Here is a 25631-nt window from a genome sequence, read left to right as displayed (position 1 = left end):
ACCCTGCTTGTTTTACACACGTAACTCACGTGTTATCGTGTGCGGCGCTTTGCGGTGTGCGGTGGTTTTGATTACTCAGTAGACGTTCTTCAAAGGAAACTGAAGGGTGTGCGCGTTGGCCTCCTCACTCCTGCTGCAGAGAAGCCCGCGGCCTCTGCCCTCCCTGTGTCCTGGACAGCGCGGCCCCAGCCCTCAGGAGGAGTGGGGGTCTTAGGTGGCTGCTCTCTGTCCTTGGAAAGCACGTGGGGTTAGTGGGACCCCAGAGCAGGACAGCCCCCCAGGCCCGGGGTCCGGGAGAGCTTCCGAGAGCGTGTAGAGTAGGACCTGGGCTGGCCCTCGGCGAACAGGGCCGTCTCCGCGCCGTGCACAGCGGGCCGCCTGCCCACTGGACAGACAGGGCTCATGACAGCTCCCTGCAGGGCTTGTTGAGCCAAAGCTTCCATCCTGGCTCCAGGGACTGCCACTCACAGCCCTCGAGACAAGGCCCAGGGCAGGTGCACGCCGTCCTCAACCTAGAAGCTGCTGCCTAGTCCAGCAGCAACAACTCTCTGTGGGTCAAGACCATTCCCCGGCTCAGACTTCATCCTGGAGCCATGCCCAGCTCTCCCAGGGAGCCTGTCTGGGCGGTCCCTGGGCAGTGGGCCCTTCGCACACTCACAGCAGGAGCCTGAAAGCTGGCCCGAGGGCTCTCTGGGAATGGCACAGCCGACATGCACCCCCATGTGGTGGCGGGGTGGACGGTGGTCTCAAGCCAGCCGTTCTAAGGGAGGCGCAAGCCCGCTGCCCCCCAAAGTCTGGATGGGAGGGTCGGATGGCATGTGCTCCCCAGCGTCACCCCTTTCCCCAGCCACTGCTCAGAAACTTGCCCCCAGGCCGTCAGAGCGTGGTCCCCTGGGGGGGGCCCGGGGCCTGCTTCCTGCCCCATGGCTTCACACCCTGAAAGCTGCCAGCACCCCCACCCTCCGGGGGCCGCAGCCAGTTCATCAGCTATGACTGTGACAGACGGCTGAAAGCCCCAGGGGCCATCGCCATCAGTGGGTGAATGGAGACGAAATGTGGTCCACGCTCACACGGGATGTGATTCAGCCTTAAGAAGGAAGGAAATGCTGGCCCGGCTGCATCATGCATGAACCTTGAGGACATAGCCATGAGCCAGACACGGAAGGACAGACACTGTCTGACCCCAGTTCTAGATCCCCGGAGGAGTCAGGGCCAAGGAGACAGAGACGAGGGGGAGGGGCCGGGGGCTGGGCTTGGGGGAGGGCAGCCAGCATCCATGGGGACAGGGTCTCCATCTGGGAAGTTGAGAAAGTTCTGGAGACGGGTGGTGGCTGAGCAACGGTGTGAATGCGCTTAATGCCCCTGAACTTACAAATGGTTAAGACGCTAAGTTTTATGACTATTTTACCACAATAGAGACAGGCAAAAGGAAGAAAATCTTCTCTAAAAATTTTAGACCAAAACCCGGAGTCAGGAAGATGTACTTCATTGCACATTTAATAGCACATGCAGCATTCAGAACATCGTGATAAACGGGGTGGGGTTCACACATCACAGAAACACTGAGGCAAAGCAGAGGTCCCCTCAGACCAGGACGCATGGGCAGGAGACAATCGGGGTAACCGCGCTGTCTCATTGGTACTTCAGGTCACTGGGAGTCCGATGGGCACAGGCCCTGGCCGCTCCAGCTCCGCTGAGAGCAGGCCTGGCGGCACTTCCAGGGGCAATTGATGGATAACATAGGTGTGCGGGCCGCAGGCTGGCCTCACTCACACTCCTACTCGGGGAGAGGCCCAGATACCCGCCTTCCAAGGCGACGCTCCAGGTAACAGAGGCCTGTCTGCCGGAGGGTGACTCACAGCTGCATCCAGAGTGTGCTCAGAAGGTCCCTGCACTCCCTCCAGTCTCTGAGAGGCTGCTTTGTGGAGCAGTGGGGGCAGCAGGGCTCCTCCCGACCCGGGGGGCAGGGCTCCCGTGCCCAGGGAAGCCCCAGACTCAAACAGGGGGTTCTTCCCTGCTGGGCGTCCCGGCCCAGCAAGGTGGCCCCCGCCCTGACGGTCAGGCAAACTGGCCCATGTGCCGGGCTTTCCAGGAAAGGGGAAGGTCACCGCCCCCAACTCCACCCTGAGGCCGAGCCTGGCTGAAGCCACCAGAGCATCCCCAACCCCGGCATCTTGGGGGGCCTGGGGGAGGCGCATGTCTGAGGGAGGGGCCTGAGCTTTGCAGCCTCAGCTTCCAGCTCCAAGAAAAGGGACGACATCGCCCCAGACCAGCCGCAGCTCAGAGGCCTCACATCCCCAGGCCTGGGCCGGGTCTGGGGAGCTGCCTGCACCCCAGGAGATGGGGGAGAGGGTGGGCTCCCTGAGAGGGGCCGCGAGGGGGGACAGGGCAGGGAGGCGGGGAGAGGGCTGCCTTCCGGGAGGCACCACGTTTATTCCCGGAGGGCAGCAGGGTGCTCAGACGGTGAGCGAGATGAAGCTGTTGTAGCGCTGGATGTTCCTCTTGAGGATCTCGGAGCAGGGCCCCAGCACGCGCTCGAAGCGGGGCCGGTCCAGCTTCACGCACTTGAGGGGCCCCCGCGCCACCACCGTGGCCGCCCGGGGCCGATTCAGCAGCAGTGCGATCTCCCCTGGGGGCGAGGGGCGTCAGGGCTGTGGGCATCAGGGTACCCTCCCCGGGGGGACAGCGCCCAGGACGGGCATCCAGGCGCCCAGGCCTCCCGGGACTCCTGCGCCCCCGTGGAGCCCAACCCAGGCCCGCCTGGGGCCCTGCAAGCCGGCCACCCCTCCGAGGACAGAGCCCTGCACTCACCGAAGTAGTCAGAGGGCCCGAGGCGCCCTACCTCCACGTACTCCTCGTTGGGGGACCGGCGCTGCAGGACCGAAGCCGTGCCCTGCGGAGGCCAAGGGCGCATGTGAGGGTCGGCCAGCAGGGGTCCAGCGGGCCAGGGTGGGGGTTCCTGGGCTCACCCGTGAGGGCACTGTCTGCACCCTCTCCTGCCAGTTCCGTGCGCCCCTGCCTGGAGTGAGGTGTGGGCTCCGGGAGCCGTGCTCGGCACAGGGCACCCCCTGGATACCCCCTGGGCCGGGCACTGGCAGAATCTGGAGCCACCTCTTGGGCAGCGCTCCTCCAAGCCTACCTTGGCCTACATGTCAAGGACAGGAGCAGTGTGGCTGGGGGTTGCTCTTCCCCCGCTAAGTGATAGGGCGCCTGCAGACCCCAGGGCTCAGTGATGAACAAGACCACAGTCCACACCTGAGACACAGCTTTGGCAGCCGCAAGCCAGCCCCAGGGGCTTCCAAACATAGAGCCCCTGGCCTGGTGCCTGGGGTCGGGGGCTGGAACCTCATCCAAACTGGGATCTTTCCCACGCACCTGAGGAGTCAGCGCAAAGCCTCCCCAGCCACCCCACCGGCCCACACAGCCTCCAGTGGCTCTGAGCCTCGCAGACAGGCACAGCGCCCGCTGTATCACCCTGGCCCCCAGCGGGGCACATCCACATCATGGCTGAGCAGCCGGGGCCCCAGGACAGGGTTCCTGCGTCACCGGGGTCCTCTCGCGCCCGCTGGGCCCTCAGCTATCCACTGCTCACGCGTGCCCCCAGCCTGGACAGCTGGTGCCAACGCCCCAGCCATACAGACGAGCACAGTCTGTCTCCCTGCGGACTCAGCTCACCAGGACCCAGATCATGAGCGCCGGCTGGGCCACACCCGGGTTAACAGTAAACCCCTCTGCCTGGGCAGCGAGAGACACAGTCAGAAGACCCTGCCTGTGCCCACTGGGCCTGGGACCTCTGCCCCTGGGCAGTCCCATGCTGGCACCCTCCAGCCACAGGGCCACTCGGCTCCCAGGCATCTGGGGTGCTTACGACGCCACTGGACAGACAGAGGGGCCTGGAAGCAGCAGACGTCTCCACCCACCCAGGAGTGCTCCCTGGGCCAGATGCCCACAGACCCGGGCCGAGGGGCGGGGCCTGCAGGACACATGGTCTCGCGCTGACGTCACGGAGAGGAGAGAGCCCTTCTCCCTTGGAGAGGAGGGCAGTCAGTGCCTGGCTGATGGCACCACGAGGACCGCAGCGACTCTCTGGAGACGATGCCACATTTACCTAATTATCATTTGCACTCATGCCTTTTCACTTATACAACTTACATTCCCATTTTAGACAAGTTTCCACTTTACAGCTGGATCATTTTCGTCAGGACCCCAGTGATGGAAGTGAAGTTTTCTGATTTACTCAAGGCTTAGTGCACCTGAGAGACTTCAAGCTCCAAACAACAGAAAACCCGACTCAAGGTGTCTGAAGGCTACTAAGGGTAACTGCTATCCCCAAAACCAGAAGATGCAGGAGGGCTTCAGGGCCGGCCAACTCAGAGGCCCACAGATGTGTGTGAGCCTAGGCTTGTCCTTGCCTCCTGTTTGGTGGTCTCGGTCGGATCCTCATGGTGGGACCGTGGCTACTACGGTTCCGGGAGTTGCCAAATGCCTCCCCAATGCCATCCACAGGAAAACCTTCTGGAAGCTCCAGGCACCATCCCCTCACACCTCACTGGCCAGAGCAGGTCACAAGCTCACCTGCAGCCAATGTGATTGGCTCCCCTCCCCAAGTTCTGCCCTGCCCACTCGGGACAGGGTTGAGGCCTGGGGCACAGAAAACGGATGGGCTCGGCTTGGCCACCGTTCTGCTTCTCACTTGTCTCCCCCCAAGCTGCCCCCAACCTCGTGAGGACCCCTCCCAGACCTCATCTTCTCTGGAACCCGCGAGTCCCCCACGGTCACTACAGCATCTCTCCTGGTCACGCACAGGCCAGCCCGTCTTACGATCCACACAGGCTGATGAGATGAAATCGGTTTCCACTGGGACAGATGGACAGAGCTTTCCCACCAGGGCCTTGACACGGAGGCTCAGGAGACCGAGGTCATGACAGACCCTCCATGCTGGACGTTGTGAGCATGGACGCACAGAAAGGTACTCAGAGGAGCCCCGAACAAGCAGAACCGACAGGGAACAGGCCAGCCCCCTGCCAGGTCCTCGCACGTCCGGGCTGCAGGCACATGGCCACAGACCACGTGTCCTCGGCGGGGCGTGCACTGCACCAACTCTCTCCCCGCTGCCGCAGCCCCACCTCCACCGGGGTACGTCTGCCAAGGGCGCCCGGGGCAACTGGGCTACGGGACAGGGCCACACGCCCCGGGGTGCCCGCGACGACCGTGGGGCGCCACCTCATGAGGCAGGGAAGCCCTGCAGCGGCCCTGGGGGTCTCCGTAACAGCAGCTGAGGCCGACCAGCCGCCACCCCCGGGCCCTGATGCAAAGGCAGGCGGTCCCTGTCCTGGCAAGGCACAATCAGCAAGCTGGGGCGGGAGCAAGGGAAACACGCAGATGGACTCGGTGGGGTGGGGCCTCAGCCAGCAGGGCCAGGCGTTCCCACGACACGGGCCCCGGGCGTGCCCAGCACACACCCAGCTCTTCCCACCCCGGAGAGACCATCACAGGCCCAGAGCAGCCGGCCTGTCCGAGCTCCTTTCCCAGACGGCAGAGAAAGCAGCACAGACGTCCTCCGGGGACTGAGCACCGGAACTCTGGGGGCTAGAAAAACATATTTGCCAGGATCCAGATCATATTCCCCAAACTTCTCACTCATTGATTCTAGCCCAGCTCTAAAAATAAACCGGGTCACAAAGGAGTCGGCCCAGGAGGACGCACGAGAAAAATGTCCCTGCCAGAGCCTGGGGGAGACGGGGTTATTACAAGAGACCCATTTTCCTTGAAACATTTTTCATTTTTAAAATTTTTCTACAGAGTTGAAACCCAAATCAACTCTGGTTTCGACAACGGGCACGCGTGACGTTTATGAGATAGGAGGCAGCCAAGGTCGAGGGGGGACGTGCTCGTTGAAGCAGTGCCTCAGGCTTCCCGCTCTCCGAAACTGCCCCCCAGCCGGGCCCAGAGCCCCCAATAGTGCAGGTGACGGCTGTCAGGAGTCACGGTTCCAGCCATGGGAGCTGCACCCAGCGAGGCAGGGAGGGCAGCCTTGCCCCCCCAGGGACCCCCCCCACCATCCTGCAGGCCGTCACCCAGGCCTCTCTGACTTGTGAGCCGGATGCTGCTTGAGGACTAAGAAAACTGACCAGCGAGGACCGGCAGACGCAGGCGCCCCCAGAACCCGCATCCTGGGGGGACAGAGCAGACGGGTCAGGGCTGGGGGCTGCCAGCTCTGCACCCGAGGTGCAGCCCCAGGGGGGTCGGGGTTCGGGGCTGGGCAGACAGGATCCAGGGAGAGAAATGCCTCCATCCAGGCTCCAGCCGCTGGGCACAGACAGAGTCTGTCACAACCCTCGTGCGCGTCCAGCCCGGCGAGGGAAGGGACACACGCGCGTGTCCGTGTACAGGGCTGAACCTGAGCCCCGGCCCACCTTGCAGTGAGCACTCGGGCTCAGGGCCCACTGACACCAACTTCAGGGAGAGGAAACACTATTTTATTTAAACAAAAAATGTGAAGTGTCAGTCGCTCAGTCGTGTCTGATTCTTTATGACCCCATGGGCTGCAGCCCGTCAGGCTCCTCTGTCCATGGGATTCTCCAGGCTAGAACACTGGCATGGGTGGCCATTCCCTTCTCCAAGGGATCTTCCCAACCCAGGGATTGAATCATGGTCTCTTGCATTGCAGGCAGATTCTTTACCCTCTGAGCCACCAGGGAAATACACTTATTTAAACAAATATATATTCTAAAAGAAACATCATGGCCATAAATGGGAACCGGCATCACTTCCCATAAATTAAACGGCAACTGAGAGAAGGAACATGGGGGCAGGTACAGGAAGGCGTGCACCTGCACCTGCCCCACCTGCAGCACCCGATGTGGCCCGTGCTCTGCACGGCTCCCACGGCTCAGGCCTGGCTCCTCCACATGCTGGCCACTGTCTGGGAAAACCCAGGCACCCCCCCCACAAGCCTCAGTTTCCTCATCTGCAGAATGGGCAGGCTGCCAGCCACTGCCAGATGCAGGCAGCCAGGAGTGCAGGCCCGGGGCAGCCTGGCTGAGAGCGTGCAGGGAGCCGCCCTCGGGCCGCCCCCTCCCAGCCAGCCGGCAGCGGCAGGGGTGGGGGCTCACATTCCCACAGGCTGATTTGTCCAGGACGGCATGTCTATGGTATTTTCCTTGGCCAAAACAGGCGTCTGTACGGCCACGGTCTATGCACGGTGCTTATCTCTACCCACCTGGTGCTAGGGAGAAAACGGGACCTCGGGATCCATGTCTGTGGTCTGCGAACGTCGCTGCCTCGAGGACCAGGGAAAGCAGAGCCCGACGGCTCACAAGCGGATGTGGTCAGGTCATTTGGAGGCCAGGGGTGCCCACGTGGCTGGCTCTGGGAGCTGTCCTCCCCAAGGAAAGGGCGACTGAGGTGTACAGGCTATAAAAGGGGGGCTCCCAGAAGACAGGCCCCCAGCCCTGGCCCCCAGAGGACAAGGCCCCTGGGCGATGAATCAGGACCCAAGAGCCCCTAGGCTCCTCTGACTCTTGCAGGGGACATCAGAGACGCCCAAGACAGGAGCTGTGCCATCTGGGCGTGAGACCCCGCAGACGGCCGGCAGGGGCGCGAGGGCCCGCAGACGGCCGGCAGGGGCGCGAGGGCCCGCAGACGGCCAGCAGAGGCGTGCACAAGCACCAAGCAGACACCAGATCGGGGGGTCCCCACCCCTCTGAGATACGGCAGTGGATGGAGCTCCTCGGTATCTACCCCGAGGGTGAGGTTGAAGTCACCAGCCCACAAAAACCTGCACCGAGATGCTTGCAGCAGCTTCCTTAAGTGTCAAGACTTGGAAGCAACCAACGTGCCCTTCTGTAGGTGACAGATACATAAACTGGCGAAGGACAGGGGAGCCCGGCATGCTGCCATCCATGGGGTCCAGAGAGTCAGACACAGCTGAGTGAGTGAACACCACCAACATCCAGACGGTAGACTGTATTCAGCACGAGACACAGGGGAGCCTCCAGCCCTGAAGAGCCACGGAGGAGACACGCATGCAGGTCCCCGGGCGAAAGGCACCGGCGAGGGAAGGCCTCAGACTCGTGATTCCAGCTACAGGACCACCAGGAAAAGGGAGCTGGGGGACGCTGAAGAGCTGGGGCCAGTGTGGGAGCGCCAGGTGGGCAGGGAGGCTGCTCATGTGATGCGGTGGCGGCTGATGCGGGCCTGAGCACCCGAGCTGGGCCTCGGGAACGCATACAGGGAAGCCCGCCGCCGGACGGGGCTGCCTTGTGGGGAGGCCGTGCGGAGCGGACCTCACATGTTCCCTCCACTTTGCTGTGAACCGAAGCCACCCTTCAGAGACACAGGCTCTAAACAGGCAGGACGCGGCCGAGATCGGAGACCGCTGAGTGCTGGTGACCGAGCTGGCAGTGAGGACAGACAGCTGAGTGGGCGGGGTGGGCGGATGTGCGGGTTGATGGTGCTAGGCCCAGCTGGGCTTCTGGAGGAGCACTCATCTGGTTCAGCCTGGAAGGGGAGAGTGTCTTCCTGCTGCCTTCTGGACCGAGACGGCCGTGCTTTGACACCGACCTCGGGCACCGCTCTTGCCCTGGGCACGAGAGTCTGGCACCGACCACGGCAGGACCACCGTCACTGTGCAGATGCGGGACGCCCTCAGGCACCTCCCCACTCGGCCCCTGTGGCTGAGCCGCGAAGGACATCCCTCGGCGGGGGGAGGCCCATGGTGGGGGGTCCAGGACAGGCAGACCCCAGGCCCTCAGGAGGCCCCTGGGGAGCTAGGAGTCCCCGACAGGACTGCTGCCATCGTCTGGCTCACAGGAAGCCTGGGCAGCTGGACACAACGTCCCTGCCCTTGCAGGGGGCTCGGGGCGGGGTCCGAAGCCCTTGTCTGTAGGGCAGGGGTCTGGTCCGGTCTGCCCCCGGTGCCTGCCCGCCCACCCCACGGCCCCCCTGGCCTTGGGCCCGACCTTCCTCTGGACATCCCGCCCACCTTCCCCACTTGGAGGACTTGCACTCCCACATCTGCACGCAGCCCACCGAAACCCAGGGCACAGCTCCGCCCTGGCCTCCTCGTCTCTGCGTGGGACCAGGTCGGGTCTGCAGCAAGGGGTTCTCCCGCCTTGGCGAACACCTTGCACACTGCCCAGCGGTGGCCATCGCCCCCGCACTGAGCCTCGGCCTGGTGCACAGTGGGGGTACAGGCGGGCGGGGTCACAAGCAGCCGTGACCTCGGCTCGGCATGTGGTGGCTTTTGGGGGTCTCCCTAAAAGTTCCCAAGATGACAGTGAACGCAGAGCCCCCTCCAGAGGCTGCTTCAAAGTGGCCGCTCGACGTCAGGGATGTTCACAAAAGTGATTTGCAAAGAGAGGAGACTGTCCAACTTCAGGTTTCCATGGCAACACCTCCTGGCTGCGGGAGCGGGCTGGAGGGAAGCGGCTCTGCCCAGCTGCCCGCAGGCCCCTGAGGCTTTGCTGCGTGGAGTCACCCACAGAGTGGGCCGTGTCCAAGAAGACTGAGACCCTGGCCAGGCCCCGCCTGCGCCCAGAGCCTTCCGGGGGTGAACTGAGTCTCCAGGGCTGCAGGCAGCCTGTGTGCCTCTTGGGGCCCCGCCTGCCAGCCCCTCCCTGGGGAGGCCCCGAGCTGTGTCCTGCAGATGCTGCCAGGAGCCCCGCGGCTCCTGCTGTCGGCAGCCAAGACCCCTCGGGCCGCCAGGCACTTCAGGCCTTCGGTGACTAGTAGGGGTCCCAGAGCGGTGGGGTTGCCTTGGACGCCACAGACAGCTGCAGGCCAAGGGCCAGGCGCCGCAAAGACCACTGTGCCTTCTGTCTTCATGTCCAAGCGGCCCCAGGTTGACGACCGCAGGCCTGCTCTGGCCGCTGGAGCACACGCTCCCGGGGCACTGGGGTCCGCTGTCCAAGGGGCTGGCAGACCCCCACGGCCTCAGAGACAGCTGGTGTGACTCAGAGCCCAGAAACAAGGAGCGCCCACCACAGGCCTGGCAGAGGCCCCGGGGCCCGCCGAGCCCCGGCTGGCACCCGGAGGCATTGGTAATGACGCGTCCACTGTGTGCAGGAGCCAGCCCTTACATCTGTGCAAGAGGGGGTCCCTGTCAGCCCCTCACACCTGGGACGAAGCCCCCAAAGCAGCCCACCCCCACCCGAAGAGCAGGGGGCGGACAGAGGCCTGGCGGAAGGCGGGGTTGAGCGGCAGCGGAGCCAGGGGCAGTCTGCACCCGGCACAGGCTCAGGTCCACCCCGAGGGGCAGGGCCTGCCAGTCCACACTCCCCACTCCTTGGGCAGCTGGGGGCCCGGCCTCAAGGTCAGCGGATGTCAGTGTCAACTGCATCAGAGAAACACCTTTGCAGAAACACCTGGAGACCCACTGGCACCTGGGTCCAGCAGCTTGGGCCCTTCCCAGCACATCCACAGGGCAAACATCCTTTCCTTTCCAGCGGTCTGCTTCGTGGGCCAACGCTGTACCGAATCATACAAACACGCACGCAGCATGCATAAGGAATCTACTCAGAGGTGCCAGCACATCCTCCAGAGGAATCAGGACCACAGGGGGCTCAGGGGAGGGTGGGCTCGTGTTGGGGGACACCGTGCCCACTCAGAAGTGGCCGGGACCACAGGCAGGAAACACGGCGTGAGGCCGCGGACGCTCCGAGCCTGCCTTTCAGTTCTGAACCCGTGACGCCTGTGAACCCTGAGGCCCCACCGTGACTCCCCTAGTTTGGTGGATCAGAGGAAAAGCAAAAAATATCCAAGTTGCCAAGGAGACCACTTCAAATACATCTCACAATGCTGTGAAAGCCATACCTTCTGAGGGGGTTGGGTTACCCTCTGGGGCCAGCACCACCGTGGTTCCTGGGAGTCACCCCCACACACTCCCCCGACCCCCACCACCCCAGTCAGTGGGGGGGGAGGGGGCCCTCAGTCACTCAGCCGAGCTCCCAAAGAGCCTGGAGTCGCTTTCCCAAGGCCCCCCAGGACAGCTTTTGTGCAGCAGGCATCAGGGCCCCCGGGGAGGCCGCTGCCCCACCTCTGCTGGGAGCCCGCTCCACGGAACACAGACCACACTGCAGCTCCAGCTGTGCCCCCGAAGACGAGCACGGAGCCCGGCTCTGACGGCCTCTAATGGAAGCGCCAAGAAACACCCAGCCCCGGGCAGCGGAGACAAGCAGTCAGCAACACCCACCCTCTGCCTGAAGGGCGTCAACCCAAGGGACCCCGGGACACAGGAAGCAGCACTCACACCACTCACAGCGCTCACTCACACACACGTGTGCACACACACAGCCACACCCCACGGCGAGGGTCCCACGCACGTGGAGCCTCTGGGGCCCGCCGCCTGCTCTCCAAGGCTCCCAGGGGAGGGGCAGCGCCCTCGCGGGCTGGGCCAGCGGCGCACACGGCCCCTGCGGCCCCCCGAGGACGCCCTCCACGCCACCTGTCACAGCGGTGCGGTTTCTCCACCCGCGGCCTTAGACCCAACGGGGAGCCCTTGGCCCCAGAGAATAGCTCTCATCCCCTCAGCCTCTAGACCTTAAGAACGGAGGCTGCAAACTCAATGGCCTGCAAGTGAGTGCAGAGCCCACAGCGAGGCAAGGTGGCGGGGTGGGGACAGGGGCGAGGCACGCAGCACGGCACCTGGGCAGCGACTGCGGCCGGGCAGACGCCGGTCCAGAGGCTGATCCAGGTTCTCAGGTGAAACACCCGATTGCGGTCGCTCTTCAGCCGCTCAGTCATGTCTGACTCTGCGACCCCATGAGTGCGGCATGCCAGGCCTCCCTGTCCATCACCAACTCCGGAGTTTACTCAAACTCATGGCCATCCAGTCAGTGATGCCATCCAACCATCTCATCCTCTGTCGTCCCCTTTTCCTACCCTCAGTTTTTCCCAGCATCAGGGTCTTCTCCAGTGAGTCAGTTCTTCGCATCAGGTGGCCAAAGTATTGGAGCTTCAGCTTCAGCATCAGTCCTTCCAAGAAATATTCAGGACTGATTTCCTTTAGAATTGACTGGTTGGATCTCCTTGCAGTCCAAGGGACTCTCAAGAGCCTTCTCCAACACCACAGTTCAAAAGCATCAATTCGTTGGCACTCAGCCTGATTTTTAAATATTGACAATTCAAATGTTCAAAAAAGAAAACACACAGTGCAGGCCAGTGCACACCACATACCTCCTTGGCTGTGTTCAGAGAATGTGAGTAACTTTCTGCTAGAACGTCCTCCAGAAAACATGAGCCAGACCCCGGTGTGTCTGAGGACTTGCAGGAGGATCTGAGAGTAAAACAGGGACCCAGAGGCACACAGCCTGAGTCCTGCGAGGAAAGGCCTGCAAATGCTCCGAGTGAAGCTGAGGTTTCCACCCGTGGGCTCACTTCTGGCACCAGCAGGCGGGGGCCTTCTCTGAAGTCACAGCCAGGGCTGGAGCCGACACGCAAGGTTTGCCATCTCTCGGTCTATGGAGTGGAGACCTCGCTGGCAGGAATCGTAATTTGTTCTGTCTGGGGTTCTTTCCCTTTCTTTCAAGAAACATGATTGTCGAATGAGTCACCTGCCCCAGGACAGGAAGGCTGCAGGTGGACGGCTCCCCAGCCCTGGGGCTCCGGTGTGCCTGGCACGTGGACCGGAAGGCGGCCAGGGCCCCAGTTCCCGAAAGCACACTGTGAAGCTCGTGTGGGCCCCGTCGAGACCCTCCCAGGGTGGTTCTCCTGACCCCCAGCCTTCCGACAGTACTCGTGGGAGCAGCCGGGCTGGCAGCAGGAAGAACCGCAGGCACTCTCCCGGGAGGGGCTTCTGCAGGAGTCCAGAGCAAGCCCCCTGGGACCCCTGGTCACGGGGTGAGCGTGTGGCCCGAGGCACAGAAGGGGACTGCCCATGGGAGGACGCGCGCTCTCACCCGCAGCAGAGCTGGGGAGCCCCCTTCCGCTGTTCCAAACCGAGATGGTGGCTCCAAGTCTGGGGGTGCGGGCCGCCTGTCCCCAGGGTTGCGCCTTCTCTGCACTGCCCTCAGGCGGGCGCGGCTCTCCCTGGACAGCTCAGGGACCCCCTCTGCCGCCTCCGCGGTGCTGCGGGCACCTGATCTCCGAGGGCAGTGTGCGGGGCTAGAGCACGTGCTTTCCCGGCGGGTGGGCGGGCGCAGCAGGAAGGGAGCCAGGCTCACATAGTTTCGGGCCTGCGTCACAGGGTGGGCCCCGCGGCCAGGCGCCCTCCCCCCTGTACCCCATCCACCCCGGGGCGGCTGTGGCTCCTCTCCGGGGACCACAGCCGAGCCTGGCCCCAGGTGGGGGGACGCAGAGCCCCACAGCTGCCCGTGCCCGTCAGCGGCAGGCTGAGCGTGGCCGCCATGGATTACGGTGGAGCCAGCTGTCGCTGTGGGGGGACAGCAGGCCGGACGGTGACTCACACGGGCCCAGGTTGGGGAAGCTGGCGCCCACCTCTCACACCAACCTCAACCGGGGACCACGGCCAGTTCACATGGCTACGAGAGGCCATGCGGGGAGACCCCCCCCCCGGCCCCCAGCTCACACGCTCCCCCGCCAGGATGCACACGCCCCCCCCACATCCCATTCGGGGCAGCCCCTCCCCTCCCTCGACCAAGCCGGGCCCCCCAGCTTCGCACATGTGCCTGGCATGTCTGGTCTCTGCAACATCTGCATGGGGTGGGCCCGGGGGCCAGGGGAGACCCCGCAGTTCCCCAGGGCGAGGACATCGGTGGGGGCCCAAGGCCACAGTCCACACGGCCGATGGAGGCGGTGGGCATGGAGCACTGGGCCGGGGCTGGTGGGCCCCCGAGCGGGCGGTGCAGACCAGGCCTCACCCCCGACCCTGTAGCACCCCTAGGCTGAGGCCCTCACACAGAGCCCCCTGCCCGCCCTGGCTGGACCCACCTCTGTGATGATGAAGAAGTCGTCCCCAGGCTCCCCCTGCACCACAATCTTCTCTCCATCTTCAAACTGCACAGGCTCCAGGGCGTCAGCCACCGTCAGACGCTCCCACTTCTCCAAGGATGCTGGGGGTGGGGGACACGGGAGGTCATGGGAAGCTGGGGCGGTCCCAGGGCCAGCGCCCCTCCCCAGACAACCTCAGAGTGATGAGGCTTTGCTAAGTCACGAGGATGAACAACACAGAAAATTTCTGTGCAGGATGCACAGGCATCTCCACAGGTGAGCTGGGGCCAGGAGGCGGACAAGGGTGCAGAACCCGGGCTGACCATAACCCACGCCAACCACAGGTTCAACGTAAACACCGTGAACGCAGGGCAGTGGGCAAGAGTCCAGCCTAACGTGTGGTGAAATGCTTTCATCTTCGAGAGGACAGAGCTGCCTGGATTTTTGCGAACAATGTAATTCCAGCTCAGCGCTCAAGCTGCTCAGGGGTTTAAATAATTCAGAGGCCGAAGCGGTTTGCTGTTTATGAGACACCGTTCAGCACCAGAGGCTGACGCGGTTTGCTGTTTATGAGACACCGTTCAGCATCAGAGGCTGACGCGGTTTGCTGTTTATGAGACACCATTCAGCAGCCCAGAGAGCACAGGACTGAGTTTACACTGTGACAGAGTCGCGGACCGCCTTCCATTATTTTAGGCCAAGACACTTCATTCCAGTGGCAGGTTTACCGCTTGCAGGTCCTGTACCTTTCCCCGCTCCCTCGCACCTTCCTCCCCATCATCATCCGCTCTCAGCCCTCTGGAAGGAAAAGCATAATAACAAGCCCCTTTTATAAAAACTTAATGATCGCCTGATTGCTTCTTTCTTGGTCAAAGAAACTTTTCTGGCCAGCACTCATCAGATGCACTTATGTAGGTCAGCCGCTAAAAACAGAGAGCAGACCATCTATTTCAGGTCTCGCATAGGAGGGCGATTTCTCGCCTTGAAAGTCCTGCCAGGGCCCCACGTCACAAAGGACAGGCTTCTGACCGAGCCCAGGCTGGAGCGGCTTCGGGTGGCGGGGGGGCCCTGGCAGCAGGCTCCCCTCCAGCCGCCACCCCGGGCGGGACCTGCCCCGCGATCCAGACCCGGCACCCGCAGGAGGCGGCAGGGCCACCGCGTGACCGCAGGCGTCTCTGGCAGGGATCACGGCTTTTCCCCGCAAGGACACCAGTGCCGGCAAACGCGCGACTGGCGCTTGGTCTCCTTCCAGGGCAAGGGAGCCTCTGACTTTACAGCCTCGGGCTCAGGAAGTAGGTTTCTCTATTACACTTGAGACCTTGAACGTCCCAAGGTCGGAGAATAGGGGCTTCCTCCCTGACAATGCAAACCCTGGGAGAGAAGTGTCGGGAGAAGCTGGCAGGGCGACTCCTTGGCCCTGACCTCCGAGGCGGAGGCTTCAGGGCACTTTTGCTGCACTCAGCTCCCTGGGCTCCAGGTGTGGACGGTCAGCCCACGTGGGGTCACCCCAATGCCACCCTTCTGGGGGAGTCTCAATGCTGCTGAGGAACTTGTTGGAAGCCCCACAGGAGATGCCGGAGGCACCCCAAAGGCACCCCCAGGCACAGCCGAGCAAGCGGCAGGCACAGCTGCTGGGAAGGGACCTGCCGGGGGCGATGCTTCAGGAGTACACGGCCCTCGGGCACTGCTCCCAGCCACAGCCCTCCAGCTCTGAGTCCAACCCACTCCCCTCCCAGGAGACCTTGTGTTCCCGCCCCAGCCTGCAGTCTGCTTCTTCCCTGGGAAATGGGGTTGGGTCGTCTCTGCTTCCCCCCGTGAAGCCCGAGGAGGGCTGCCCCGGGGCGGGCCTGCCACCGCCACTCCCACAGGGACCCACCTGCCCCCACCGTTCATAGCGCCTGGGGCCCTGACTCCACAGTCGTGCCCTTCCCGTTGTGATGTGGAAAAAATAATCAGAACATTGGAACGGACGACACAGGCAGCATCTGTCCTGAATGGAATCGCAGAACCACTTGGCCACGATCGCTTCGGAGCTGCTCCTCACAGACACGCCGTGCACTGACAAGACCCAGTCCCTCTGTCTCAGCCTGAGCTCTCTCCTTCCCCAGAGGCCACGGCTGTTCGGGATTTGGGGGAACTGTTTTTTAATCTTAAAGGGTTTGGTTAGCTTCTTCCCAGCAGGTCTCACACCTTTACTGCAGCCCAGCTTTGTAAACTCGACGCAGCCTGCCAAAACTGTGCAGACACACACGTGTCTCCGACCCGTCCTGACACGTGTTGACGTGCGGAGGCCTCGTCCACGTGCCTCACTGGAGGCAAACCTGCGCCACAGACACCCGGGCACGCGTCCCTTCCTGTGATGACAGATTGCAGGTTCTTTCCATCTTCTTGTCATTGTGGGAATTGCTGAGGACCATCCTCAGCCATGTCCCTGTTTTTTTATTAACCATAAAAACTGAAGTATAGTTTATTTTTATCCATCTTCCCTGGGAGCTCAGATGGCAAAGAATCTGCCTGCAATGCAAGAGACCAGGGTGGGGAAGATCCCCTGGAAAAGGGAAAGGCTGCCCCCTCCACTATTCTTGCCTGGAGAATTCCATGGACTGCAGAGTTCACAGGGTTGCAAACAGTCGGAGACGACTGAGCGACTAACACTTTCCCTCGGGCTTGGTTGACAATGCTGTGAGCTTCAGTGCATGGCAAAGGGACTCAGTTACACCCTTCTGTTCTGTTTCAGAACTTTTCCCCTACAGGTCTTTACAAGATACTGAATATAGTTCCCTGTGCCCTCCAGTAGCACCTGCTGGTCATCTAGTTTATATATAGCGATGTGTGTCTGCTAATCCCAAACTCCTGATTTCCCCTCCCACCCCACCCCCGCTATCCCCTCTGGTAACCATAAGCTCATTTTCTATGTCTGCGAGCATCTTTCTGTTTTGCAAATAAGTTCATTTTTTTAGATTCCACATATAAGTGATATCACATGGTGGTTTTTTTGTCTTCCTGACTCACTTCACTTAGTATGATCATCTCCAGGTCCATGAATGCTGCTGCAAATGGCATTATTTCATTCTTTTTTGTGGCTGTGTAATATTCCATTATGTATATACATGTACCACATCTTCTTTATCCATTCATCTGTCGATGGACATTTAGGTTGCTTTCATGTCTTTGCTATTGTGAATAGTGCTGCTATGAACATAGGGGCACACCCATCTTTATTATAGTTTTGTCTGGATATATACCCAGGAGTGAGGTTGCTGGATCATGTAGGAGCTCTATTTTTAGTTTATTGAGGAATCTCATACTGTTCTCTATAGTGGCTGCACCAACTTACAGTACCACTAATAGTGTAGGAGGGTTCCCTTCTCACACCCTCTCCTAAATTTATTTGTAGACTTTTTGATGATAGCAGTTCTGACCAGTGTGAGGTGGTACCTCACTGTAGTTTTGGTTTGTGTTTCTCTGATAATTAACAAAGTTGGAAGCATCTTTTTCATGTGCCTGTTGGCCATCTCTGTATCTTCTTTGAAGAAACGCCTATTTAGATCTTCTGCCCATTTTTGATTGGGTTGTTTGTTTTTTTTTAATATTGAGCTCTATGAGCTGACTGCATATTTTGGAAATTCATCCCTAGTCTATTGCATCATTTACAAATATTTTCTCCCAGTCTGTAGGTTGTCTTTTTATTTTGTTTATGGTCTCCTTCGCTATGCAAAAGCTTTTAAGTTTAATTAGGTCCCATTTGTTCATTCTTGTTTTTGTTTCCATTACTCTAGCAGATGAAGCCAAAAAGATATTGCTTAGATTTATGTCAAAGAGCGTTCTGCCTGTGTTTTCCTCTAGGAGTTCTATTGTATCTAGTCTGACATGTGGGTCTTTCATCCATTTAGAGGCGTGTTGGTAGGTGGTGTCAGGGAATGTTTCGATGTCCTTCTCTTTTTAGGGTTTGTCTGTCTGTGCGTATTTGGCTGGCCGGGTCTCTGCTGCTTTTGCTTGGCTTTTCTCCGGCTGCGGTGAGCGGGCTTCTTGCTGTAACTCCTCTCGTTGCGGAGAGCAGACTCCGGCTCCACAGCTCTTGGGCTTCAGTCCTCGTGGCTTCCGGCTCTGGACACAGGCTCCGTAGCTGGGGTGCATGGACTTGGTTGCCCTGCGGCATGTGGGATCCTCCTGGACCAGGGATCGAACCTGTGTCTCCCGCATTGGCAGGCAGATTCTTTAGCACTGAGCCGCCAGGGAAGCCCTACCTTCATTCTTTTACATGCAGCTGTCCACTTTTCCCAGCACCACTTCCTGAAGAGACTGCCTCTTCTCCATCACATGTTCTTGCCTCCTCGCCGTCCTAGAGCCCCAGGGTCTGCTCCTTTCTTCCCCTCCTCAGCCCACAGGTTCCGAGACAAGGAGGCTGAACCTCACTCGCCACCTGCACCCACAAACCTGCATCCAGCCTGGGGCTTAAGGCTGAGACCTTCCCCCCAGAACTGTTTTGGGACCATTATTCCCTGTGGTTTCCTGGGGCCTCAGCTCTGAGCCAACACTTTCCTCAGGAGGTCGCCCTCCTGGCCCTTGATGGGAGTTGCTCAACACACACTTACTCACACCCCGGCTGGTTAAAACGACGCGGAATTCCCAAGTGCCCCACACAGGCATGGAGACTTCGCACTGCTGGGCGACTGGGCCAGGACGACAGCGCTCTGTCCTGAACCTCAGAGCAAGGTCCAAACCGCAAAAAGATGCTGCTGGGGGCACTTTCTGACACTCCCCACTGCCAGTGGGGCACGGTCGACGTGTCTGTCAGACCCCAGGACGAGAAGAGCAGGGGGAACAACCACAGAGGGAACCCCCAGACAGGTCAGGAAAGACACTCAACACAGGGGCACATGTGAGACCTCCAGACAGACCAGCGTGGGGAGAGCGGCTCCGAGGATGGACAGATGGACACGCACAGCACGGAGGGATGGAGGCAGACACAAGACAGCGCGTATGCGTGTGTTCACAGGAACCCACACGCCTGCATGCACAATAAGCGTGGGGGGGCACTGCATGCGTGTGTGCACGTGTGTGTGAGCACGTGTGTGCGCGTCCCAGGTGTGCACGGCGCGTGGGTGGGCACACACCCAGGATGGAGACCTTGCTGAGAAATTCCTCGTACATCCTGCGCTTCCTCAGCGTGCTGCCCTGCAGGGAGGAGACAGAGAAGCAGGTGTTCAGAGGGCTTCACACCCCAATCCCTCCCACGTTCTCCAAATCCCCATGTGACCCTGAACCCCTGAAAGGAGGCCCTCAGGGCGTTCCGTGTCCCGCAAGCCCCTCAAGCAAGCAGGGGTCTGAGGGGCCGCCACCACGGGGCCCAGGCCGCCCGCTCCCCCAGGGTTCCACACAACGCACGGCCTCGCCCAGACTCACAAGGGAAGGGGCGCCTTGGTTTCCTCATCTGGACAACGGGGTATCCTAATTCCTGTCCCCACAGGATTCCGTGAAGGCTGGGTGAGCAAACATCAGTCAACTGGCCTGGTGGGGGGACCCCAGCCCCGTAGCCCCGGGGCTCCGCCTCCCTGTCAGCTCCCGTGACTCCGTGGTTCGGGGCCAGATCAACATTGCAAAGGCAGCATCTCGATTCCAGAATTCTGGAGGTTCCCTGCCTGCCTCCAAGAAGCCCAGAGACTCGCCGGGGCCCCTTCATCCAGCAGAGCCCCCACAGGGCTGGGACCCAAGACCCCCTCACAGCTGACTAAGAAGGCAGGGACGGTGGTTCTGCAGCGCGCAGTGGTGGCCGCGCAGGGAACACGGTGTCCAGGTGGTCAGCGGCAGCACCCAGGGCTCGCGAGGCCCTGTGTGTCCGCAGGCGGCAGGTCTGGACACTCACGGGGGCGGGTTGCTCAGCTCAGCACAGCCCCCAGCCGGAGCTGAGCCACCTCAGACACCACTGGCCCGGAGAAAGGCGTTTCTTTGAAGGATAATTTATATTCCCGCTGACCTCCCAGCAGCTACGCCCGCCCGCTGGAATGCAGGCGTGTTTGCCCGGCAACCCCAGACATTAAAGCCGCCACAACCGGCCCATCCGTCTCCCGCCTCAGGACGACAGCTGGAGGCGGCTGCCTGGGACCCTCGGGCGGTGAGAACCGCCTCCCAGGCCGACCAAGGCGCCTCCTATCAGAGCTCTCCTCCAGGGTGAGGCCGGGGGCCGGCCAGGACCCCCACCTGGGGGCTTGTCTGCCGGCAGTCACGGGGGGCTTCGTGCCTGGTGAGATGGCACCACATGGACCCCCGGCGCCAGGACAGGGCCTGCCCGAGGCCACGGGGGGAGATGCCAGGCGCCTGGGCCCGCGTCCCGAGTGCTGCTCACAGGGACCCAGGCCGCCGGGAGGAGCAGGCCCTGGCCCCTCTCAGCTTTCCTCCCTGGTACCTGCGGCCTCAGCTTCCCCGTCTCTGTGCTGGGGTCCCGTCAGGCCACGACCACCTATGTCCCCCACCCGCCACCTAATGCCTCGAGGCCCCTGCGACTCCTCCAGCCACCATCCATCACACCCCGGCCCCCCAGCACAGCAGAGCCGCACCCCCACTGACCCCGACAGATGGACGGGGGGCAGACCGCGCTTCCTGATGGGGCACCCCACCCCAGCAAGGGGCATGCCCTCCCCCAGCCCCGACCGCCTGGCGCAGGCCCGAGGCCACCCCGAACCCACTGCCCAGCAAGAGGCTCCTGCTGCTGCACCCCGCGGGCCCAGGGGCAGCATCTGTCCTAAGACGGGAACCTAAAACGTCTGTAAAGTACAGGTTCCCCTGCCCTGCCCCACCCGCACGGTCTGAGCTGGCCTTGATGACAGGCGGGGGACCCGGGTCCCAGAGGACAGCAGGGCTCCAGCCAAAGTGCACACACCCTGGACAGCACCGCCCAAGGCCCCTGGAGGCTCCCGACCCCTGACCCCTGACCCCTGAGTCCAGAGCGTTCACAGCGCTCCTGCCCGCCAGGCAATCAGGGCGCAGCTCGGGGGAGGGTGCAGAACTGCCAGGCTGAGGAGGCATCTACGGCGGGCAAGGTGACTCTCCAAGCTGGACCGACTGCTCCGAGCGCCCTTTCCCCTATACACGAAGGCCCAGCCGGCCCTGCAGCATGAAACGAAGCTCTCCACCACCCACCCCAGCTCCCATGAGGAGTGGGCCCCAGGCCCCACTGCTCCACGTCACAGACGGGAGCAGGGGCCCAAGCACGTGAGGCGGGGGCTCAGGGCGCGGTTCCAAGGGTTTCGGGTCACCCCAGGCAGGTGGGGCTCTGGAGCCCCAGCCCAGCCTCCGCACCAGGATTCTATGCTCATCAGCTCCAACTGGGCCTCACATAGAGTCAGGGAGAGACAGTCCTGACTTGGAGGAGAGAAGTCTGGGGGTGTTGGCCCCTGTCCGGGGCCCCGGGGTGAAGGCCCCACTCTGCTCGGAATCGGCGGGTGTGGCTGGTCTCACCAAGCTCCATCCATCCGTCTGCACCGCGCAGAGCAAGGCCACCTCCTAGACGGGTGTGCTGGGGTTCAGAGGGGGGTGGTCCTCTCCCTGGAGACACCAGCCCCCTCCCAGCACCCCCCACGCATGTCCAGCTCAGGGTCCATTCATCGCTCAGCAGGCGCACCCGCGTCCGCCCAGGCCGCAGTCTGATGCAGAAACGGACGCTGTCACGGACACTCCCTTCCGAGTGGGCTGCACTGTCATTTTCCTCCTGAAACGCAGGGCTCCGCCAGCTCTGGGCACGGCCGCTGCTATTCTTAGTGCCCAGGGATCCAGAATTAAAACAGAGGAAGCGCCGGCTGCCTCCGTGGTTTGGGAACTACCCTGAATATAAGGTTCCAGCCACAGAAATCCCACAGCCAAGAACGACTCGGTGCAGATGGCGGTAAAGGAACAATGGCTTATGCAACGGGGCCAGGTGCGCCAGAGCAGCCAGCACGGGGGAGGGTGCCCTCCAGGGGAGGCAGGACCGGGCAGGTTTGAGACCAAAGAGAGGGGGCTGCATTCCACGAGGACGCGCCTCGCTGAGCAGGGCAGGGCAGGGCCTCCAGGCACTAAAACAGCCCCTGCACACAGCAGGCGCCCAGCGGACGACCCCAGAGCGTGCGGTCGAGGAGCCCCCAGGACTGAACTGACCGCCCTCCCTGACCACAAAGGACCCTCGAGCGGGGCCCCCGGGACGAGACACAGACGGGGCTGAGCGCACAGGGCCTATCCTAAACGTCCCGGAGCGCCCGCAACCACAGCCCCCCAAGCTGCAGGGCCCAGCTGGTCTTTGGGGGCGACTGAGGCTTGAGGGCCCGTGGCAGGGGCACGTGCAGCCCCGGGTCTCCCGGCAATGTGTCCCCTCGGTGACCTCCCTCCAGGCTGGCAGGACCCCTGGATCGCAGGACCACAGGAGTCAGCTCCGAGCAGACACCGTCACCAAACGCTGGGGGCTGCCCTCAGCCCAGGCCCTCCAGCAATCCCCTGACCAGCTCGGAAAAGCAGCTGGGCCAGCAGTCACCCCGGGTGCATCCAACAGCCAAGGAGCGTGACTCCCTCGACGAACCAGCACTCAGCTCCCAGGGGCCTCGGGCCAGGGACCTGGGACATGAGGGGACTGCCCCAGACCAGCGTGGCCGGCCAGAGCCTCCCGGCTCCCCTCACCCTGCCCAATCCGAAAGGCTCTCCACCCTCACCTGGAAGGCCCGGTGGCCCTTGCCACTCCTCTGCCCACGCTCCTGCAGGGGCGCCTGGCGTAGTGGGAGTCAGTCCAGGACCCCTGGGGGCAGAGGGCCGGAGGACACAGCCCTCCCACCACCGCCCCCCGCCCTGAGATCTGGCATCCTGGCCACCTCCCCGCTGGTCCACACACACCAGCCAGGCCCGCACCCCAGGGTCTCTGCAGCGGCTGCTCCCACTGCCCAGACTCTCTCCTCCTGGATGGCCAAGGGCTCCCCGCTGCAGGCCTCTGCTCAACACCACCTCGTCACAGGGGACCTTGGGGAGCGTTCTCCAGGGCTTTCCGTAAAACAGCGGGCCTGCCCCCGCTTGCCCTTTCTGCTTTATCATCCTCTTTGGAAACTGTCACCAGGAGCCAGGTTTGCTCTGTCATCTCCTCCACCAGCACATCAGCCTCCCCGTCCCCTGGTGGGTCCCAGCACGAGACTGAGTGGGCACAGGAAGGTGCAGCCACCTTTGCCTGGGAAGGGCCCCCTCCGCCCAGGAACTCATCTCCAGAGCCTTCTGTGAACACTGGCCCCGTTGCTCCCAACAGCCCCACTGTGGCCTGCACAGATGCACGCACCTACACCCAAAATGTGAAGAGAGGAGGTGGCTGCACGTAAGGAAATGTAAAATGACTGTCGCCCAGTAAGGGGCCTAGCAGCCCGCAGGCTGCCCAGGGCTGTGGTCCTACTGTTCCAGCAGACGCTGGGCTCCTCTTGGGAACTCACTCCACCACCTTGAGCAAAGTTACCTTATGGTACAGAATGGCAGCTGGGGCTCCAATCATCACAACCACATTCCAGACCATTGTAAGGAGAATGGGAAGGAAAGCAAATGGGCTTGCCCAGCTGTCTGCCTGCCTTTGGGTAAATTTCCAGAACCCCCTCGACACTCACCCCCCCATCTCATCCCTACTCACCCCAGCCGGACACGACCCAGGTTACTATGAGATGCTTGGCGGGTGTCAGACTCAACTGGTACCCTCCCAGCCCTGGTGGAGCCTACCCTGAGGCACCGCTCGCTGGCTCACCATGAGGATACGCCGGTAGCTGTCCCGGTCAATGCCCCAGAGCTTGAGGTCCGTCTTGGCCTTCACGGTCGCTGCCCTGGGGGTGCCATAGATGAGGGCCAGCTCCCCGAAGCTCCCGCCTTCACTGATGCTGGTCACCCACTCTCCGTTCACGTACACCTGCAGGGAACGGGGGACAGTGTCGGGGGCCTGGGGGTCCCCCACCTCTGTGGGGACCTCTTGGGGGTCCCCCACCCTCTGTACACACACCTGCAAGGGATGGGGATGGGGGCTGGGGTCACACTGCCACTTGCTGCATGGGGAAGCCCTCCACAGCACCCCCCGGGGGGCAGGAGGTCCCTGAACCCCCACACGCCTCGCAGGCGGTGGGACGCAGCTGTGCTCTGCCCTGCCCAGGACCAGCCAAGGTGCCCACCTCACACCCAACCCTGCCTGGATCGAGGCTGGACAGGTACAAAGGTGGAGACCCTCAGCCGTCAGTGCCGACGCCGGCCAGGCCGCAGCGGACGCACCGCTCAGGACCCCCACCTCCCGGCCAGGTCACACTCTGCTCCTCCAGAAATGGCTGACTGCCGGGCCCCAGGGTGGGGGCCACCCCTCCAGGCATCATCCTGCCGGGACGCGCGTGCCCCACCCAGGTGGCCCCCTCCAACCCGGCAGCCTTGATCACAAGCTGCCCTCCCGTCCATCCCAGGCTCCACGCAGCAGGCGGGCCCTTGCTCGCCTCCACCCGCGGGCCCCACAGCCCAGGAGGAGCCAAGCCTCCACAGTCCCCAGGACCCCCCACCCCTCGGGCAGCGCCCAAGCGCCCACGCCTGCAGTCAATGGGAGCGGAGGCCAGCGCCCAGGGCTGAGCCCAGAGGCGGACAAGGTTCCCTTTCAGGCAGCGAGGGCGGTGGCCCTGCACAGTGTGGCGACTATGCATTGACTGCAGGTCCGCGTCCTGCCAGAATGGCCCGGATTGTTCATTATGTGGATTCGCTTACTATCAACTAACACAACCTCTGTTCATCGCCTCGGTGTCAATGAGCTTAAAGAATGGCTCCCATTGGCAAAAAGCGTGCGTGTCGGGGAAGAATGGATTACGGCGAATCATGGAAGCAATTCTTATGGACTCAATGACGCATTATCTCGACCATGACTGAGGCTCAGAATCGCCCGTCTGCGGGCGCCACGCCGGTGATACTGTGTGCGGTGTGAGGAGTGGGGAGAAGGGCTGGCCCGCTGAGTACAGGGTGTCAGGGGGATAAGATGACATGCAACCCTCCGGGAGGCTCCCCAGGCGGGAACCTCCTCCTGCGAGGCAGGGTTTGTGTCCACCGGGCTCTTGACCCAGCGTCCTGGAGGCTCCGGTTTTCCCAAAGGGACCAAAGTCCATGAAGGGGCAGTCATGGTGACTGGGGACCATGGTTGGCCCTCCGCACATGGGGCTCGCATGTCCGTAGACCACATGGGGCTCGCATGTCCATAGAGCGCACGCAGGGCTCGCGTGTCCGCAGAGCGCACGCAGGGCTCGCGTGTCTACAGAGCCCTCTCTGCCTGGATACAAGCCCACGTGTGCAGCGCTGAGCTCTCCTGCCACCCGGGTCAGACGCTGAATGTCTCCGGGCACCAGTATCTCCCAGGGCCCTCCTGCACTCCGTGCCCGAGGGTACCTTCAGGGCAGCTGGCCTGGGCCCCCACGCGGCCTTCTGTGCAGCTGAGCTGAGTGCTGGGTTTGGTCCGCGGTTCTCACGGCTGCACCACCACTAACCATGGCCAATGGACGCCGCCCAGTCTCAGCTCTGATGTGGCCACGAACCTCCCCGCAGGTGACCCAGCGCCCTCCTCTCTCACGTGTGAGGCAGCACCCCCAGTCTGCACCAGCTCGCCCTCCCTCGGTGCTGCTGCGCCCACCCCTTGGCACTGGGTCAGCACAGTGCCACGGCCTTGGGGAACCGTGGGTCCCGGGGGGAGTGTGCAGATCCCCTCAGCCTCGGGGGAAGAAGGAGCCACTGCCTCGGGT

At 62.3% G+C, this 25631-nt stretch overlaps 1 protein-coding gene across 2 annotated transcripts in view; it reads right to left on the bottom strand.

Moving 5' to 3' along the window:
* Positions 1-1479: 1479 nt before the first annotated feature.
* PRKAR1B (protein kinase cAMP-dependent type I regulatory subunit beta) overlaps positions 1480-25631 on the bottom strand; it is a 69890-nt gene continuing 45738 nt past the window's right edge. For both annotated transcript variants that reach the window (XM_070460644.1, XM_070460645.1), the window contains 5 exons: positions 23627-23785; positions 19008-19068; positions 13891-14012; positions 2812-2893; positions 1480-2629 (listed from right to left, as the gene is read on the bottom strand). In XM_070460644.1, coding sequence (XP_070316745.1) covers positions 2457-2629; positions 2812-2893; positions 13891-14012; positions 19008-19068; positions 23627-23785 — 597 coding nt within the window. In that variant the 3' untranslated portion in view covers positions 1480-2456. The remainder of the gene's footprint in view (positions 2630-2811; positions 2894-13890; positions 14013-19007; positions 19069-23626; positions 23786-25631) is intronic.

This window comes from Odocoileus virginianus, chromosome 33, assembly GCF_023699985.2.
Source record: "Odocoileus virginianus isolate 20LAN1187 ecotype Illinois chromosome 33, Ovbor_1.2, whole genome shotgun sequence".
Taxonomy (NCBI): domain Eukaryota; kingdom Metazoa; phylum Chordata; class Mammalia; order Artiodactyla; family Cervidae; genus Odocoileus; species Odocoileus virginianus.
This window is presented reverse-complemented; position numbering and strand designations above follow the sequence as displayed.